This window comes from Lepisma saccharinum, chromosome 6 (assembly GCF_977018435.1).
Source record: "Lepisma saccharinum chromosome 6, izLepSacc3.1, whole genome shotgun sequence".
Classification (NCBI taxonomy): Eukaryota; Metazoa; Arthropoda; class Insecta; order Zygentoma; family Lepismatidae; genus Lepisma; species Lepisma saccharinum.
In genome coordinates this window covers 35,026,051-35,047,186 of record NC_139234.1, presented here as the reverse complement: position 1 = coordinate 35,047,186, position 21,136 = coordinate 35,026,051, and the positions used below count along the sequence as shown (strand labels likewise).

The 21,136-nt window shown below is 39.1% G+C and overlaps 1 protein-coding gene across 1 annotated transcript in view; it reads left to right on the top strand.

Moving 5' to 3' along the window:
- Positions 1–1,421: 1,421 nt before the first annotated feature.
- The window catches only part of cv-d (vitellogenin-like lipoprotein), a 132,448-nt gene continuing 112,733 nt past the window's right edge, over positions 1,422–21,136 (top strand). Inside the window, exon 1 of the mRNA XM_083123763.1 lies at positions 1,422–1,527. Coding sequence (XP_082979889.1) covers positions 1,494–1,527 — 34 coding nt within the window. The 5' untranslated portion in view covers positions 1,422–1,493. The remainder of the gene's footprint in view (positions 1,528–21,136) is intronic.

Sequence of the window (21,136 nt, the reverse complement as noted above, 5' to 3'; positions counted from 1 at the left end):
TTTGCAGGTGACTATGCACTGTAAATGTTTTATGTCAAGTCAACTTGTTCTCTGGAACGTACTGGCAGGTGGACAGTGTCTCTTTCAGAAAATTTGCTTCGGGGGGCCATTTCAGAGAACTGGGAGAGCGTTGTGAATCTCATCTGCGAAATACAACATATGTGCGTTTAACATTGAGAATTAGCAGTGGTCGTTTGTGGTTCGTCAATGAACTTGACGCTGAGCGTTACAGTTGGGAAATGACGTACAGTAACAAAAATAAAGTAGGATGCGGTGACCTAAGTATACTTGGTAATTCAATGTGGAAAGACATAGATTTCTTTTTCTTTGTCTGTTTTTTTTATTAGTCTGTTGTCTAACATTTACAAATATTATCCTGAGCAATTAACATTACAATAGTAAATAGTAAACTACAAAACATCACCAACTTTTACATTTTATCATCCAGAACAAATTCCTCGATGGTGAACCAGGAAAAATATTACAATTATTAAACTCAATAGAACACATCATGCAAAGCTTAAGATGGCATGAAGAATTTACAGCAATTTTATCCTGCGACCTTTCTTCGTGGCATATAATTCTACTGTTTTCTACAAATCATCAGTTGGAATCTTAAGTCCTTCAATGCTTATTATCATGCAATGCATTGAATTTCCTGGTAGTATTTTACTTCTTGTCCTAGTTAATATCATATTCATAGCACTGAAAGTCAGTCCACTTTTGACTCAACAATCGATTTTCTTATCTACTACAAATATACTGTTGCGTATCAATTACAAAGAAAATACCGCGTCGGCTTGGATGACAACGAGTCGGCGTTTTTGGTGTGGAAAGCGCCTCTGCACATTTGAGAGGGAGAGAGAAGATAAGGCTAGTGCGGTTGCCAGTTTTATTCTGCTTCTTCTGTAAGATTGGACAAGTGTGGGTGTTGTTATTTACAGAGGGCAAAAATATTTGCCACACAAAGTAATGCAGTCTGATGCGAGGGAAACAACGGCGGAGCACCCCCGGAAAGGTGCCTGAAAGAAACACTGCAGGTGAATATTATAAAAGAGAATTGTAATATATTTATCGGCAACAGAGTCGAAGTCTCCCTAAGACACATACTTTCGATTCGGGTTTCAAGGCCACATGCAATATCTATAATATAAAACCAACAGTGATAAAGACAGTGTCCGCGTCCGTAAGTTACACTGTACAGAATTCCTGTCATGGTTGAACTGAGCATGACAAAATATTATTTAACTTCATCCTAACATTAACATATCGCAATTCTGTGTCTTCTTTAGTGTTATATAACTGTGGATAATAATTAGGATTTATCCGACGTCGGGACGTAATTGCTTCATGCGTAACATGTGAATAATCGCCGTGGATACAGCCAGGCTTTGAGGTCATGTTTTCTTACTCTGAGGGTGACCCTTGATAAGAGTCGAAAGGACGAAACAATCTGCGATATCCTGTCTCGTATCATTTGACGGCCAAGGACCATGGGGTCAGCACCTCGTCTTTCTCTGCTCACCGGTGAGTAAAAGGTTTCTTCCCAAACACACTCATTAGACATTGTCAGGGCTCGAAATGGAAATATTCACGAAGCGCAACGCTTAACTTTCGTTGACATGGTGTTGTCTTTTTGCCTGATTATTACAGCGACGGGATTAACGACTAGTGAAATGACGTGCTGTATTAAAATTAATAATAGTTAATATTAAAATATTTATATAAACATCAAATAATACAAAGTACATTAGACAAGAGGTTTCTGGCATTCTCTTCTTCTGAAAATTTAAACAGCCGGATATCGTGACATGATAGTCAGCTCGCCCAAAAGGGGATCTTTTTAAAAAATGAAATGTACATGTCCTCAATATTTTGTCTTAATAATACTCATTATAAAATCAATTTTTGCAAGTGAAAGACATTTCAATATTGTTATTTTGGGTGTGATCTAGGATTGGATTGATTGTTTGAGTGACTTGACTGACTGTCGGATTAATCGGAGCAAAGAAGAAAGAAAGGACGACAGAAAAGCACTGAAAAAAAGGAAATTCAAGAGGAAAGGAAACAATGCAGATTTTGTGCTACTTGCAGATCCAGCGCTTCCTACTTGTCTTCAACTTATGCAACATGGACGCAGTCATACTCTGCTAAACCCCCTCGCTGTAACAACACATTTCAAATCTTGAGTGCCACGGAGCCAAGAATAGAACAAAATTTTATGCTAATATAAAATAATTAAGAGTCTCGGTGGTCTGTTCGGTAGGACGTCTGACTGTCATGCAGGAGACTCGGGTTTGATTCTCCGAATTTTTCCGACCTTGTCCCTGCATGAAGCGTTGCTGGGGCTCCCCCACCCTCAAATCAATGGGTATCTGGAGGCAACCCTGGGGGGTAAAGGCGATCGGAGCGTGGTGCTGATCACATCACTTCCAAAATATCCGAGATCGAGAGTGTGTGGAGCCCTATCCCCACATCCCCTAAATATGCCTTCTTGGCACGGTGCTATACCGTAATTAACAAAATCCAAACACATCGAAAGGGGACTCCTACGTAGCAAAATTGTCAGAACCCTCGCCTTTGGTGTGAGATAGGAGTCGATGCGCAGACCACGCGGCACCCAATGGAAAAGCCGCTCTGGTTGGGCCCGGGCTCTTAGAAGGTGTTACGCCATGTAGTTTGGATATATTATTATTCATTCAAAGAAGCCGGGCCCCCGTGGCGGAGTGGTTATCACATCGCGCTACGACACCAGGGGTTCCCGGGTTCGAATAATGCATGGGCATGGAAGTTTGTGAGTGTCCATTCATCAATTTTAACATATCACCACTCATCCCCATCTTCGTAATTAGCCAAAGTGGCACAAAAAGCGAAGTAAAATAAAGCAAATCATTCAATCGATCAATCATTAAAAGAAATAGCAATAATTACTCGTAATTCTTGTTAGATATCTCCTGTGCATGTAGAATGTATATGTGTGTGTGTGAATGGGAGTGTGAGATATATGTATATATTTAGGGTGAGATTTGTAGGAAGATTAAGTAGAATTCACCCGTCTGAATACTGCACATATCCCTTCGCCCTTGTAGAGAATGTTGTGTGCCTAATACCCTGATGCTGCGAGAGAAGTTCCTGGAAATTTGTCACATATCATACGTATATTTTAAAGTGAGAGAACAAAAACTATGCTAAAATATAAAAATCATTATTAAAAAGCCCAACTACCAATAAAGAACGATTCAACAGGTTAAACGATTGGCATAAAAATGATCATTATTTTAAAAGCTCACTGCTAAGAAGTTTCTAGCAATAATAATGGGCATTTCACATTCACCTCGCGTGTCATATTACATGGATGTGGCGTGTCAAATATCTCTGCGATATTCGCTTCGCTTCCTGAGAAATACGTCCTCAAACGTGCTGAAATTCACTGCTTACGTCACTCAAGTACGGTCGATGACGTCATAAAGGCTACGATGACTTCAGATGTTAGAAGGCCGCTCCAAAACTTCTGCTGATTCGCTAGCTCTGGTTTATTTATAGGAACTATTTTTTACTTTAGAAAGTTATATTAATTTGGTGTTACTAATTAAGCAGTATCGTGTTGTTACTTATAGAAAATCCTTCTGTGGTATTTATATTAATTGGTGTTACTAATATTTAAGCAGTATCGTGTTGTTACTTATAGAAAATCCTTCTGTGGTATTTATTGTAATGCACCCTCGTCCATTTCACCACTTGCAGAATCTGTTCCATTAGTGCCAATGGGAAAATACAATACATTCGACTATGAGCTCTCGCCAGGAAAACAGTCTAGTCTAGGTCGGAGCTTCTCCTGTCCCTCCAGGGTTGTCACACTTCCTCTAAGCTGCTCGGTCGACACTTTGCGCGTTGTATGTGTGAGGTTGATTTCGTGGGTTGAAATTGTTGCTCATTGGCAACACTGCATGTGGGTGGCGTGACCTTGACTGGACTATTTTCGTGGCGGGAGCTTCTAGTATCGTCCACTGGACTTAAAGGTTCTGGACAACATAGTGGCGGCGTCAGACTTTGTGCTGCGGGTATGACTCAAAAGATTATGGTAGGCTAGATCTTCAAAGAGGCCTCCCCAATGGTGTAGTGGTAAGAGGTCGTCGCCTTATAATTAAGGGCTCCGGATTCGTTACTCGGTGGAGGCACAGAGTGGTTCGGATCCCACTTTAAACTGAAGGTCCTGTCCCCTGTTATTCCCCTGTGAATAAAGTGATCTTAAAACAAAACTCAAACACATATTTTTCTTAATGTAGTTTGATGTTCACATTGTAACTACGTGATACAAACCAGGAGAATTCCCATCATATTTATCATTATCTATATATTTTTATTTTATTTTTATTATGCATGTGCGATGAGGATTTTCAAATTTTATAGCATTAGCTACTAACTGAAACCGCAGGCAGATCCAAGATTTTTTCTTGGGGGAGAGGACAGTATATATATATATATATATAGTATAAGCATATGTGTTGAGGTGAGAACTGTGTGTGTGCAAGTTGGGCACGTTCTCCTAGGTATCTTGCTTTACACCATCGATCAACTTTCACATAGTGTAGAGAATTCCAAGGCGAACTTTTCTTAGTGACATTTTGCTAATTTCGATGCTACGAAACCCAAAAAAGGATACTGTGTGTGATGTATATTTGCATCCAGGTATAAGAGATTCACTTTTGCCACTGACAAGGGTGCCCTACTAGTAGGTGAATTCGGAACCTAATGCCTATAACCGAAACTTTTCAGAAGTCTTAGAATATCAGAAATTTTTGTTCCTTAATGCAAGTACAGGTGTCCTATGTAATCGCAATATAAATATTATTACAGTTAACAAACAATTAATTTATATATTTTGTATTAATCCATAAGAGCAATAAGCAGAACATATTGAAGGTTAAAACCAAGAACTAATAAAAGTTTCTAAACTATTGTTTCTTTTCATGTCCGATGTTCCACGTTCGTTAGATATCATTGCAAAACTGTAGGTGTTCAATACAAGAGCGTATCCAGGGGGTGGATCCATGGAGTTCGGACCTCCCCCCCCCAAAAAAAGACTTTTTTTTTAATACTATGGTAGATTCAGCATAGATACTTCCCGATGAGACACTTTTATGTAGCAGGTATAGAACAATTATTTCTATGTGTACGGTTTGTGGATTTTGAAAATAACATCCACTAAAAGTTTTCAAGTTTCAAACTTGGTAGTGATATGTCAGCGGAAAATCTGACTTCAGTGAGAAACTGTTTTGGCTCAGTAAGTGAAGTTTATGCTCTTCTTTTAGAAATGATACATGCTGAGGTGAAATACTAAAAACAAATACATCGCATCACGTACCAGACAGTAAAATTGAACTATTGTCAGTTTCAGAGGCGAGGCGTGCATGTAGCCGGTGTTACCGCAGGTAACAGCAAAATGTAAAGAATTAAAAAGTTGTTTCAATAAAATGACAACATTGTTAAATACGTTAATGAACACCTTTGCCGTCTAAGTAGATATTGCCTAGGACATTTTTTCTGCAGCCGACAGAAGCGAGGGAGGCCGTTCCGCTACCCAAGAGGCAACAAGGGAGAAGAGGGCGCCAATGCAAGGAAAGAGCGGGGAGGGACTTTGGAGAATAGTGTGCTATGGGGTTATTCATATGCCTGTTAAGTGGCCCTGTTGCCGTTCAGACCTACCGGATCAGTCAGTGTTCTCACATCGGATTGGCAGAAAAGAGCTAAAATAGGAATACTATTTCTGTGAAGCAACTAGAGGTAGACTGCAGAGCCAAGACTGGATTGAACTACAACTGAGACCAGTTAGGTAATAGACGAAAATATAGTTCCTTGGTGTGATTCGTGATTTGGACAAACCTTGCTCCAAAATACTAAGTTGGCAACAGTAGTACGTAATAATAATAATAATAATAAATTTTCTTTATTCAGCGGGCGAGGTTCAGCCAAGGGCTGCTCTGCCACCTAACCCTTGTCAATATGAGAATACATATGAGATGATTATAAACTTATGGAGCAGTAAGCTAAACGTAAAATAATAATAATAATAATAATAATAATAATAAAAAATGAAGAAAGAAAAAAAAATACATAGGAATTAGTTGCAAAAAAAAAGTGTAACTAGGAATAAAAAAGACAATAGTAATAATAATACAATAATACAATTCCTTATAGTGAGTGACTTGATACCTTCAGTATGTGCCCCGACTCTGCCATTGTTCCATTAACAGCAGATCTTTTATTTTACCTTTAAAATATAATGGGTTTTTTACACTAGCGATATTTGCAGGCAATGCATTCCATGCTTTGGGAGCCGAAAAGGAGAAAGAGGATTTGTAGGCCGTGGTAGAGTGATGGGGTAAATCGAAGTTGTTCCGCTTACGGGTAACATACTGATGGATTTCCCTACGGGAATGCATCTTCTCAAACAGGTACTGCGGTTTACCTTCTGTCAGTATGCGGCGTATAAAACAGAGATAGTGCAACTTCCTTCTGTTTGCCATGGTAAGAACCTGATTATTATTTAAGAATGGAAGAATATGATCGGATCTTTTTGCTTGAAAAATGTATCGGGAGCAGGCATTTTGCACCATTTGTATTTTTTTACTGAGCTTTTGCGAGAGTTGAGGGCCGTAAACATTATCACAATAGTCGAACAATGGGTAGATTAATGCTTGGATGAGTCTTAGCTTGCATTCCGCAGGGAGGAAGTCACGGAAACGATTCAGATTCCTAAGTGTTCCATAAGCTTTCCTACATTGCGTCTTTACATGTTCTGTCCAATCAAAAATTTCGTCAAAAATCAGACCAAGATTTCTGGCAGTGTTATTCCTGGTAATGGGCAAATTGTTTATTTTGAGCTCGAACTTAATATTTTTAATTAACGACCTTGAATAATTAGAACCAATGATCATGAAAGTGGATTTTTCTGGATTTATTTTAAGACCGTTAGATACACACCAGTTACTGACGCTGTTCAAGTCAGAATTTAGTGACTGAAGCTTATGTTCCAACGAAGCATAGTGATCTGAGAAATATAACTGGGTATCGTCTGCGTAAAAATGTGGAGTGAAGAATTTTATAACTTGCTGCAAATCTGCAGTGTAAAGGGTGAAGAGGAGGGGGCCTAATATCGATCCTTGCGGCACGCCTGCTTTCAGCGTTATAGGTTGAGACACGTGAGATGGTGAATTATGTAATACGACCCTTTGACGTCTGTTAAATAGATATGTTTGAAACCAGTTTAATGTTGAAGGAGAAAACTTGTAATATTTAAGTTTGGCTAATAATAAGTCATGCTGCACAGTGTCAAAAGCCTTACTGAGATCCAGAAGTACTAAAATAGTGACTTGCTGTTTATCAATGGCATAGAGAATATCATCCACAACTTTAGCAAGAGCAGTGGCTGTGCTGTGTTTCTCACGAAATCCGGATTGCAGCGCGGGCAGTAAATTATTCGTGTTAACGTAGTTTAACGTCTGCGAATGCACTATTTTCTCGAGTACTTTAGATAGCACAGGCAAAAGACTGATAGGCCTAAAGTCATTGTAAGAACTGGCGATCTGCTTTTTCTGAAGTGGCAGGATTCGTGCTTCTTTCCACATTTCAGGAAAGACGCCACTGGAAAGAGGGGTTTCCCTTCCACGAAGGAGTGGAGTTCTGTCGTCTGCTCAGTGCTCACCACACAAACGTCAAACTTACCCGAGAAAAGTGTGGATCTTCTTCTTCCCCTTCGCACCTCATTGCAAAGAAACAGAGACAGATGAAGAATTGACAAGGGTCTACCACTATTCATTGGATTTTCGTGGTAGTTCTTTCTATGAGTCTTTGTGGCTAAATCACTGTGCTGACTGCAAAACAAGAACGAAATGAACAAATATCTAACTCGAAGACATGTTTTCTTTACGGAAAGGGGGGGGGGGTGATAACGTCTAGCAGGCATAATTGTCCAACTGATAGCCGGTAACACTTTTGAAAAGGTCACGCCACGCCACTGGTCAGTTTGAAACCACAGCTGGAAAATATTGTAATAAAGAAAACTGTTTCCCTGACACGGTGACAGGGTTACCAGTTCAGCCAAATATTTCACACTGCTTCTGAAAAGTGTCAACAGACATTTAATTCCAAGAATAACAAAACACAAAGAAACGAGATAACTATCCTCGTACTATTATAGTGGGGGGGCACCATTGTCCTTGACCGATGAGCACCCCTGGCTGGACCCCTTCCAAATTTTGTTTCTGGATACGACCCTGGTTCAATATCATTTTCTTTATTTTACGGATCAAAGTGGGCAATTTTTTCTTATCATATCCAACAATATTCTCTATCATAATTCTCTTTTGTCCAGTTCCCATTTAATTTTGGCGCTGTAGTGAATTTATATATTTCAATTTAAAATATTTTCACTTTATGGTTTCATTTTATAATTAAACGAATCATACTTATTAACTATTTTTGATTGAAATATTTGAACACAATTTTTACGTACTACTTTGTATAGAATATGATTTCAATAAATTCGGACATTGTTTAGTAACTATGTCAAGACATTAAGTCAGGAAAAAAACTGATGTGTTGCTAAATTGAAAGCACCAGTACCTCGTAATACACCATACACAAATTATTGTTTCTATCTGACGCGGATCCCCCTGAAGCGCAGGGCATCGACCGAGTGTCAGTATTGCCCCTTTCTATGGCTGGTCATGCTTACAGCTTATTATTTCTGTCGCAAATCGACAAAATTTACAGTACAATACGGATAAACTAAGTATCACTAGGGTGTAAATATCTTTTACAGAACTTACGAGTTCTTTCTTAATGCAAGCGAATGAAATACAATAACTGTAAGATTAGTAACCTCGCCCTGACAGCATCTCTATTGCAGTGGTTGTCAACCTTCGTGAGCCCGAGGCCCAGTAAATTCGCTATTAAAAGTTGATGCCCCCATCCCAATAATTTTAGTCATAAAAAGCATAAAAAGCGTTCTATTTTTTTTAGCTTCATACGTCCTTGAAATGTAATATTAATAAATTATGACATATGATTGTGTAATGGTTATCATTGTTTCATTATGTAGCAATTGGTTTCTTCGGTTTTAAATATTTTCTTCTTAAAGTGTAGGTACCCGCCGATTTAAATATACGCGTTGAATATAGTATTCGAAGTGGAGGGCGTCATCTCTTCGGCTAGGATAATTGACGTAAGGCAGACTCTTTCCAGCCTATTCCCAAGACTCGAACAAACAACCCCCACTTCTTAATTTTCACTTAAAGCACGAAAACTAAAACTGCCGAAATATGTAAATGTGTTTGCTGATTTTTCTATCACTTATGAAACTTTATCTAAAGAAATTATTTTTATTTATTAGAGAGAAATTGTAGTTTTATAACTAGTTTACATGGAAAATTTCCGTCGTCTGCCTGAGCTTCAATCAGACACGAATACAGGTGCCTTTTTTATTGTGGAAATTTAATCCACTTTTTCACTGCAAATAGAGGTGCTTCGTGTAATTTATCAACTACATCCGTGTCCTGCGTTACAAGATTGAAGCATAATACTTGAAAATAACAGGTAGAAATATGTAAGCAAAAATATTTTATCCCCTGATCTTCCCTTCCTTATTGCACTGTTGCATACTCTAGACCCTGTCACTGGAACTAAACGACCCATATTCTTGAACGTAACTTTTACGAGGGCTACTTTTTTTCCAACCTCCGATAACGCCACCAGGTGGCGCCAGGAACCGCTAGGAAGCGGGGTGTCACGCAGCGTGATTGGCATATCCCCTGCCACTACCACCACCACTGCCAAGGCCAACGCTTCAGTTGAAGCTGAGGGACGGACGCATAGAGATGTCTGCTACAATCAACTCCCCCGCCAAGTGCGAGGTGTGTTACTGGTTGACTTTATGGAGCCCGGGACCACAATCAATGCGGCTGCATACTGTGAGACATTGCACAGACTGCGCAGAGCCATACAGAACAAAGAGAGAGGCATATTGTCTTGCTTCATGACAATGCCCGACTGCATGTTGCTGGGTCAACCCAAGACCTTCTTCAATGATTCCACTGGGAAGGGTTTGATCACTACACCCCAGTCCTGGCACTGAGTGACTTCCACCTTTTCCCGGCGATGAAGAAGTGGTTGGGAGGACAGCGCTTCCACACCAATGCGGAGCTTCAGGACACCATGCAGACCTGTCTCAACAGACAGGTGGCACCTTTTTTTGCAGAGGATATTGGAAAGTTGGTGCATCGGTACGATAAATGTCTGAAACTTCTTGGTGATTACGTTGAAAAGTAGATTATACGTGTACGTAACTTTTGTCAATAAAACCATTTTGCTATTCACTGTGGTTAAGATGTCATGCCCTATCGGAGGTTGAAAAAAATAGCCCTTGTATGACTGTACTCAAAAAAGAAAAGCAAAATTTACTAACACTTCTACGTGAAATGTAACGGATTGAAACGTTCTTGAGAGACGTCCCTTGCCCATTCTGATCATGAGTAAGATAAATGTACTGTATAGTAGATATTGCAACTCTTGCAGGCATCCACAGACAGGACGGCAAAAGCGATTAAATCGTCGGGCTTCGGCTGGCCAGAGCCCTGCGTCAACTTACCATGGAAAACGTGGAAGAACATGTAACTCCACAAGGAGTAAGCTGCAAGTATAGACAAGAGGCAGACGTCAACAGAGAATCTCATTTTCCATGGTCGGAGAACCATAGCAGTCGAAAATGGAGCACAAGAACATTCTAAGTGAAGCAGAATCATGACTTCAAATTAATCCTTTCATAGAACATGCAGAAAGCAACAAATACATAAAATACTATCTGGGACCTTCAGGGAAATGCATGGAAGCTGCATTTGCCTCGCCTCTTTTTTAGCGAATACTACTGCTATATCTTTGAATATTCACAATAAGTTCCCTAAGTCGCTGAGTAAAGTTGATGCTTTGAAGCAGACCATCATTCCAGAAACTGAAAGTATGATAGTATATGAAACTGAGCCCCCCACAGGCGTGTTCTGGTTTGCACCGCCAGGGTTACATAACAGAGAAAAATAATCTTTTTCCTGGAGAAAATGCTAGCTCAGCCTTCCTTGAACTTGATAAGAAAACATTTTCTCATGCTGATCTCCATCACCTTTTGACCGTAAGTCCACATAGATTCGCGTGGAATGATACATTGCCTCTTAGCTGAATGAGAATGATAGAAGGTTCAATGTACTGCAGAAGGACAATTGTCAGTACCCTCCAAAATAATAACAACAATAATAATATTAATACAAAAATTAATGTCAAAATATGTCATGCAGCTTTACATTTCCCGGACACATTACACTGAGGTGATCTGTTTGGATTAAAATTCTAGTGCTGCAACATATAAAACGCCATTGTGAAGCCTAATATGATATCTTTCACCAATAACAGCTAATAATTTTTTATCACATTTACATGAATAAAAACTGCAACGATACTTGAAGAGTTTTGTATATTCATGTAAACTGGATTCACACTATACGAGAGCATTCCACAAATTCAAAATGACCTCTATTCTGAAAGATGCTTCACCATGCATCACGATGTAACAAACATTTACAGTTCAGATACAGCAGTAGCCTCATAGTGGCACTTTGATTCTTGGAAACCCTTTGCCTGATTTCATTCAAATTTGATGCCATGTATCCAGATCAAAATATCTAATTTTAAGGAAGTTGGTATATTCAAAACATTGGTGACTTGTACCCTATTTAGAGGTCTGCACGGGCTCGGGCCAGGCCCTCGGGCCTAGGCCCGGCCCGGTCCGCGGGCTGGACTCGGGCCATAAATAACCAGAACTTCTCGGGCTCGGGTCGGGCCCGGGCCTCGTGGCTATTTTGTTAGCGAATATTGTCATCGAAAAATAATTTTTAATTATTGAAATTATGGTTTACTTCGAGAATGAGAATAGGAGCACGAAGTACAACAGTGCCCATTTTTTTTTTCAAATGCTGAATTGGAAAGTAATTTTAATTATGTTTTCGGGCTCGGGCCGGGCTCATGTTTACTTATTATCGGACTCGGGTCGGGTTCGGGTTTCATTTCCTCGGGCCGGGCTGGACTCGGGCCTTACAATTTAGGCCCGTGCAGACCTCTAACCCTATTTATCCACAATGGGCTTTCCACAACCATGTACTACATTCAGCTCTAAAGCTAGATATTTTGGTGCCCTAGGCAGGATTCTGGCCTGGCACCCTCATCCCGCACTACCGTTATAGTTAAGATTCTTAGTTTTTGTTTCCAATTTCAAACCAATTTTAGCATATATAAGAATATTTTAGTTATACAGTATCTTAGCATCTGAAGAACATCTTTACAAACGTACAATATTACTACTACAGTATGTTACCAAAATATGAGCCTATAAGTAAAAGAAGAAGAAAAAAGTTTAGTATATGTTGAGCAACTCGGTAAGTAAACATAATGTAAAATATAACATTAAAATGCTGACTAAGGCAAACTTTTATAGTATAAAAAATATACATAAAAACGTAAAATTTTCACCCTCTAACAGAGTCTTTTTCAGATGAATAATCACAATAAATCCATCCTGATAGAGGGTGGAAATGTTACGTTTTTATGTATATTTTTTATACTATAAAAGTTTGCATTGGTCAGCATTTTAATGTTTTATTAATGTGGAAACAAGGCTTAACAGTGTTACCAATGTAAAATATATATTATCTATAGGGTTAAGTCTGTAAATTCTTATCACCTCATAAAGTGTGACGTGGTTGAACAGGGAACATCATGTACCAAGTTGAATGGTGACATCTATTTTCACATGGTAATTCCCCAAAGGAAGTATCCAGGACCACTTCATCACTTGGGAACAAGGGTTGAGTAACACCTTGCATGTTTTTCTTCTCCTCTTACATCTACCAAGTGTAAATTTGTCTGTCTCACAATCTGACTTTGTTGTTGTCATTCACAGCCAGTTTCCCATCCAGTTTATTTTACTTATCTTGATCACTTCCAGCATTGCTCTTCTTTTTCCAACTCTTTCCAACACAGTTTTAATGGTCTGTTCATTCCACATGCTCCATTATTTGTCATAGCCACATTTCTAAAACATCTAGTTGCTTTTCTTCACTTCTTTGTAGCATCTAGGTTTCTGTGTAATGCAACGCTAAACTCTACACAAAACACTTCATCGGTCTCTTAGATTTTCTCAAAAAGGCTTCTTTTGCCATTTGTATTCTCACTTTGACTTCCTGACTGAAGATCATGTCACTGATTATCAGGGGGCGCCGACTTGTCAAAATTATTGGGGGGGGCTCTGATCACTGAAATAAATTAATGAATAACTCACTCTCTCCCTTTTTTAAGTTTTGGCCTCAGTGTTCGGAATCTCATAAAAGCCCATGAATTCCTCAAAAATATCAATTTTTTTATTCACAGTTCGATTGCAGAATATTAATTGTCCATGGATGGATATGTCACAAGTTTCGTCAACCATAATAGCAAAATATTCCCGACTTTTAATATCTGCTACCACGGAGCGCAAAACAGATTTCCCTAATATATCAATGATCTCGTTCTGAATGTCATGTGAGAGCCATTTGTAGCACGAACGTCCCATCCACTACCCTGGTTCATTCACATCGTCTTTTGAAACTCTTTTTAGTAAAAAATTTAACAATACTCATAATTACATACTTAGTAAATAGTAATAAGTCATGGGTTTTGCTGTCTCTGGTCATAGTCCCCCCAAAGTTGATGGTTTAGCGGTCTCAGCCCCCCAAAGTTGATGGTCTAGAACATTTCAAATGTGTATTTAAAGTTAAGTTCATGTGGCACAATTCAAAGTAAACTTTACAAGAAAAGCAAAATAATACAATAGATCCTCTTAAGCAAAATTATTGGGGGGGCTCTGCCCCCACATCGTTAACATTGGGGGGGGGGAGCTCGAGCCCCCCCCCCCCCACCAAGCCCCATGGAGTTGGCGCCTATGCTGATTATGATACATCCCGGGTAACTGAATTGTCAACTTGTTCAGTACTTTGACCTTGAATTCTGACGATAATTTTCTTTGCTTTTTTCCCAATAACCATAGCCTTTGTCTTGTTCACAATTTATTGTCATCCCAAACTGCTCACAGTGGGCTTTTAAATGTTCTAACATACTATTCACTAACACCATCCAACACCATATAGCCCACAAATGTTAACCATTTTATTATTATTTTCCCTATCATTATCCCTCACTTATTCTTTAAACAGTTCTTTACTTATTCTTCTCTATACTATATGTGATAGGTAGCATTCTTGTCATACTCCTCTCTCAATTTCACTTCCCTCTATCATTTCTTCTCCTAATATCATACATCTTCAGAGATCATTCAAGTCTAGTCTTGACATAATTGCCTTCCTGCTAATTTGCAATCTGTCTAAAAGTAGTGCTAAAGATCTATGTATTTTAAACGCACTAGAAACATATTCCTGTGAAGTTTTAGAGATATAATTTGTATTCCTTCAACACCTTCAAGCATTTTAAATATTCTGAGAAGTCAACAGATATTAAGGTATGAAATCTACGACCCTTTATACAAATTTGGAGGTCATGTCAAATTGAAATGAGTCTAGTATTTCCTCCAATTTAATTAATTTGAGCTCTTGCACAATTGGGTCTGACACCTGGACTTGAGCATCACTAGGGAATGTCGAACTGGTCAGTCGACCTGTCCTGAAGAGTGATCTAGAAAAATTGAGCGTAAAATACAGGAAACTAGGTCACAAAGATTTCTCTTAAACTACTTGTGTAAAAATAAATAACAAAATAACATCTATGCATTTCATTATATTAATGCTATGAAAAAACTAAGAAGTAACAGTTGTTCCAGATTTTCACTCTACTGGTGTATTGAGTAGAGTCTACCCAAAGGATAAAATATGTGATCTGTCTAAAAAGTATCCGACCTTTTCTTTTCCGCAGAAAATATATATGGTAGGTTGGCTAGACTCTGCACAGAGGTGAAGGGAACATTCATGCACGCGTATGCATATTGCTGGTCATGTCATATCTGTAAGTTGATGAGAGGCAGCTGGCGAGAGTGGTAGTGTTTCTGTGTAATAACGTCGCATTTTCTTTTTGGCTGGCATAACAGAACTTGTGGAGCAGAGATATTGCATCAAGTTTTGCCAGAAGCTTGGGGAGATGAAAAAGGAAACAGTTCGCAAGGTTCAAGAGGCATTTGGCGATGATGCCATGGGAGTTACTCAAATAAAGAACTGGTACAACCACTCCAAAAATGGCCACACCTCGGTAGAGAGTGATCAGCGTTCTGGGAGGCTATCAACAAGATGGAATGCAGAAAACATTGAGAAAGTGAGTTCCTTGATAATGGAAGATTGTCTTTTGACAATCAGGGTAATTGCTGATGACATTGGTATTAGCAAAGCTTCTGTGCATTCAATTTTATGGGAGGATTTAGGCATACACAAGGTAGCAGCAAAACTTGTGCCCAAGATGCTTTCACAGGAACAGCGAGAACTTCGACATGACATCAGTGGCGAAGCGTGCTGTCTCTGGAAGGGTAGGCACAGGACGGAGCAGGGTTTGGGGGGAGGGGAAGATGTGATTTTTTTTAACAGTAGTATGTTAAAATATAGCCCCTAGAAAATAAAAGATAACATATTGCCTGAATCTCGTCTACTTAAGTCGGGATAGTGATTGTAAAGGATAATGTAGTGATTAACGCTCTCGCCTTATAATCAAGAAGTAGAAGGTTCGATTCCTCCTGGAGGCATTGGTTCAGATTCTACATACTTTAATCTAGTCTCGATTAGATATCTGAGAATATAGGCGCTTCTGTCTCGAAGGTCAGAAAAAAAGTGACAATGAGACTTGATGTTCTGACCGCGCGTCACCTAATGAAAAAGCCGTTCTGTCAGTCCCTAGCCATCTTACATTTGTTAGATTAAAGCTGCTCGTAAAAATTATTTGCTACTTCAATAACAGTATTGTAAATGTTTCTCGCATTACAGAAATGGTTGGTTCACTTGATCGTCACTTAGCGTTTATTTCTTTTTAATGCTGACCTCCGCGGCAGATTGGTTATAACAGCGTTCTACGACAAGGGCCTCAGGTTCGAATTCCCACCTGGGCATAGGTGTTCTTCGTGAGTGTCCCTTCGTCAATGTCATCATATTATCGCTCGTTCTCATCTTCCCAATTAGCCAAAAATGGCAGAAAGCCAAGTAAAATAAACTAAATCTATCAATCAATTATTTCTTTTTAACTTTTTTATGCATATAATTCTTCTTCAACAGGCGACTTTTTTAAAAAAAATATAATATCGTCGGTCCAATGACATAACGATGTATCTCATTTTTTTGCGAAATTGAGTTATTAAGATCGTTGTGATCATACTGGTGCCCTGCATCACCTGGCAAATCGGCGTAACTCAAATCCAATTAATAAGGAAGTTATGAATATTTTTTGATTTTGCGTATCTCAATTTGTTAAAAAATTTGGTATGACATAGCGGCGTATCTTGAGTTCCGTCGTTATGTCAGATAAAGTAAATCCTAAACTGTTTCGCAGGTTGGCGTATCTCTTTTTGCTTACAGCAGAAAAATGCAACAATTGGGGCCAATACACTCACAAAGAGGAAAATAAAGCAATGCAGAAATGTATATTCAGTGTTTACAAATCAGCGGTCACAATCTTAAGAATAGCTAAACGGTCTAACAAAGTATAATGAAAGAAAGAGGTAAAATGAATTATTAGATACATTTTGTTGATGTCGGAAATAGCACAATTTAACATTAGCGGCACGGTTTTTCGAAGAAGGATCGAAGCTGTATATTAAGCATTGTTTGTAAGCTCTGTTAGGCAATATGCAACGTTGTCAAAATACTCTCAAAGCTTTCAACTTGTCCCGATCATTTTGAGATCAGCAACCGTAGGAATAAGATGGATGTCTTAGTGCTCTGGGAAGATGGCTCAAGAAATATTGTTCCATCAAGAGAACTACACGTGATCGAAAAGAGGAAAAATAACATCAAAGCCGGGATATCTGTAAAATTTTACTGGCCTCCAGAAAGGAAGTGGTACAAAGGGACTGTCATAGAAACATTGAATGAAGAATCTGCCGTATCATCTGACGAAGATGTACCTCTGTCTTATCTGCTGAAGAAGAAGGACGGTGTATCATCTCCTACACAATAACAGGACGAGAGTGACTTTGATGCCGAAAGTGAATATTTTGAAGATGTCAGTGACCCGGATGATCCAGATTATTTGCCAGGAAAATGGCAACATTGTGAAGCAAGAGGATGCAAGGATGAGGTCTTCTCCTCGTGTTCCAGATGTCACATCCTGCTTTGCTGGGATTATTTCGTTCAAGATAATGACTGTTCATTACACAAGAAACGGGGCGTTATTGACAATTCAAAATGTGTGGTAAACAAAGTGCAGGATAACAATTCTTTAATATGTGATAGCAATGCCATCACTAGAGACCACATTGCAACTAGTGTTGTCCACGGGACGAGACGGGACAGGCTTTTAAAAATTCGAGACGAGACGAGATTGAACATGTGTCATGAGACAAACGAATATTTTCGAGACGAGACAGCATTTCCACGAGACGAGACAGGCCAAAGTCTCGTCTCGTGGGCAACACTAATTGCAACAAATCCTGAAAGTTATGATGTCGACAGATCACCAAAAGAAGGCTCTACTAGAGCTTCTAGAAAAGGAGGGAAGAAAAATCTGAGTAAGAAGTATGAAGTATGAAGCTAGAAGATAAATTTAAGCAGCACGTTGCAGAGAAAAGTAGAGTGAGAGAATTGAAAGCAATAAGTAAGACTACAGAGACCTGTTCTGCTGTTTTTGATCTGCAACAAGTTATTCACTTGCCTATGTCGAACCACTCATCCGTGTTCTACAAAAGACGTCTGGCTAACTACAACTTCACTGTCTATGAACTAAACACGAAAAATTGTCATTGTTTCTTGTGGCATGAAGGAATCAGCAAGCGTGGATCATGTGAAATAGCAACGTGTCTTTACCAGTATCTAATGAATGAGGACCGAGAAAAGAAGAACACAGTTCATTTATATGCTGACAGTTGTGTTGGCCAAAACAAGAATAGGATTGTGGTGGCTGCGCTTATGCATGTAATGCTAAAAGCAGAGAATATAAAAGAAATTGTGCTCAGATTTTTTGAGCCTCATCATGGGCAAAACGAGGGAGACTCTGCGCACAGTGCAATCTCCAGATCGTTACGGAAAGTTGGAGAGATATTTGTCCCTTCTCAGCTTGCACCTATCATAAAACTGGCTCGAAGAAACCATCCTTACATCGTGCACACAATGCAGATTGAAGATTTTCTGAATTTTAAGGCAATTGCTGAAGATCTGAGGCTTTTCCAGCTTAAGAAGACCGATGATGGTATTAAGTTCAGTTGGAAAGATATTCGTGAACTACGATTGCAGAGCAAGAAGCCAGATACTATCTACATAAAAACAAGTTTACTGCAAGAGAATCCCGCAAAAATCGTAGTAAAGAGATATAATACTAAAGATATAGCTGCGAGAATGCCACCTCCATTGAACAAAGAATCTGTAAAAATAGCACAAGAGAAATATGCAGATTTACTGTCAATGTGTGAAGGTCCTTTTCCCGTTGTTCTAGACAGTGACTGCAAAAACTTCTACGCAAATTTGAATCACTGAATCTGTTCTCCACTCTATTCCACAAAAATGTTTTATTGATGTTTATGTAATGTAGCCAAATTATCTCCTAATATTGTACTCTTGTTATGTAGTAATTTTGCATGTATAGCTTTTTAATTGTACTTGTAGTGAAGAGTTTTGTAATTTGTACACGCACTTAAAGCATGTAAATCTAAAGAACTTCAAAATAACAATAACCATTCACTTTGAAAAAAAAGCGTCATGAACAATAAAATCATAAATATTATATAGTTTTGCTCATATTTTGACTAAAAAAGAAAATTTCTCAAATCATGAAGCTGTAACTTGATACTAATTTGCATGGCGTATCTCAAAGATATTTCTGTGTGAGTAATTATTTTGATCTGACATACCGACATATGTCAAAAAATTATGAAATTTCAAGCACGTAACGCAACGCATGTAACATTCAACCACACTATTTTACAGCAGAAACATAATACAATTTAATGATAAAACAAAATTTGTTATGGGGTAAATAGTTTTCTCACAAACATCTATGAAAGTGTGTGCGAAAACGTTTTTTGCTTCTCCTGAAAAGTTGGAAAAAATGAGATAGGTCGTTATGTCATTGGACCGACGATATGATTTAGAAAATGATGAAATGCTAAATGAGAACACGGACAGAGAAACACACAGTCATAAAATTTCAGTAACATGGATTTTCTCTATACATTTGCATTGTACGTACTTTGCCCCATTTTAAAAGTAGCACATTTTCAGTTATGTCACTAATCATGAAAGGAAATTTCGTCTCAATATCCCTTTCCTCAAAGAAATAAAATACTTTCCCTCTCTGAATCGAGATTGGTGTGGGTCACATCCAGCAGCTAACACTTTGCGAAAAGTGGTTCCTCAAAAGAGCTGAAAGCACCAAACTTAACACTGGTAACAAAACTTGCATGCATTATTTGCAGTTAGAATTCTAATAATGCCTACTTTGATAGGTTAGGAGGCCAGGCTTAGAGGTGTTAGCAACACATTTTCGCTACATGTTAGCAGCTGGGTGTGCTCCACTCCCGGCACAGCTCTGAATCTTCCATGGAAACACTGCTTCAACAAGCTCTGTACGTCCACTGCCTGCTTCGTCACGCGCTCGTACACGATCGGCACTCTTCGGAAGTCAGGTAGAGAGGGTGAGAGAGAGAAAAGAGGCCGGCCTCTCAGGTTACATTACAGGCGAACGCACCCATGAAATTATGCTTTCCCGCACGAATCACATAGGTTGTTATAGGACCAGCTGAGGCACTCTCGGGCAGGCCTCGCTGAATGCTCAGATACGGTTCCAGGCAGGGTTGCAAACTTGCGGTAATTATCGGAAGACCAAGAATTTCAGTTTTATTTTATTAAGCGTCGTTTAATGAAATTTATAAGTAATAAAATAATCCGTTATAGACAAATATATTAGGGTAGGCCCGGCCTCTGGGCCTCATAGGACGCTTCGCCACTGCATGACATCATACAAGACATGCTGGAGACTGTCAACAGGGATGCAGAGTTTCTCAACACCGTTATAACTGGAGATAATAGCCCAGTCAAATTAGACATATCGAGGGAAAAAAATCCAAGAGTTTTGAAAATTGGTATGGTTGTTCGTTGGTACCTACAGTACAACATACTAAAAGTCCTGGAGGGTGGTGGGAAGCGAGCAGGGGGGGGGGGGAGCTGTTTAAAGGTGACTTCTCCTCGTTTTTTTGCTTATATCTCTGTAACTATCAACCCTACAGAAAATTTATCCATATACAAAATTCAAGTAGACAACATTTCCTACAAAAAAGGTCCTATTCATTTTTCTTATAGGAGGGATACTTTCAAAGTTGTAAGGTAGACAAAACATAGGCATTTTTTAAAAAAAAAGCCTTTAGTGTCATTTCATAAGTAAATTTACAGAAAATGTGTATTTGAATGAAATTATGACAATTACCGAGCTCCATATTTATATTATACATTAAACTTTAAGTAAAATCAAATGGTTTTTGTGGAAACTCATTGGTCTGGGTCTTTGGCTACATCTTCATCCAACTCCTCTTCTTCTGGTGGAGGGTTATTCGTGCAGCTTCCCTCACAATTGCCACAGACTGAAGTGCATGTTATCCCAGCCTTACGACATCCGCTTCGTACCCCACAACCAGCTGTACATTTGCAAAATATGGTTTTCATGATTGAGTCAGGAGTTGCAGGGGCATTGGTCATGATAGGTTCGAGGGCTCCATCCACGCTTGGTTTCCATCCCCAGGCCTCAGGTGTCAGCTGGTTGCCCAACCATATTTGCACTTGCAGAAAGACACTGTATGCATGCTGCTGAGCAGAGCCTCTTGTTGGTGGCAAAGACACAAGGTCTGGCTTCAGCTTGTTAGCAGATC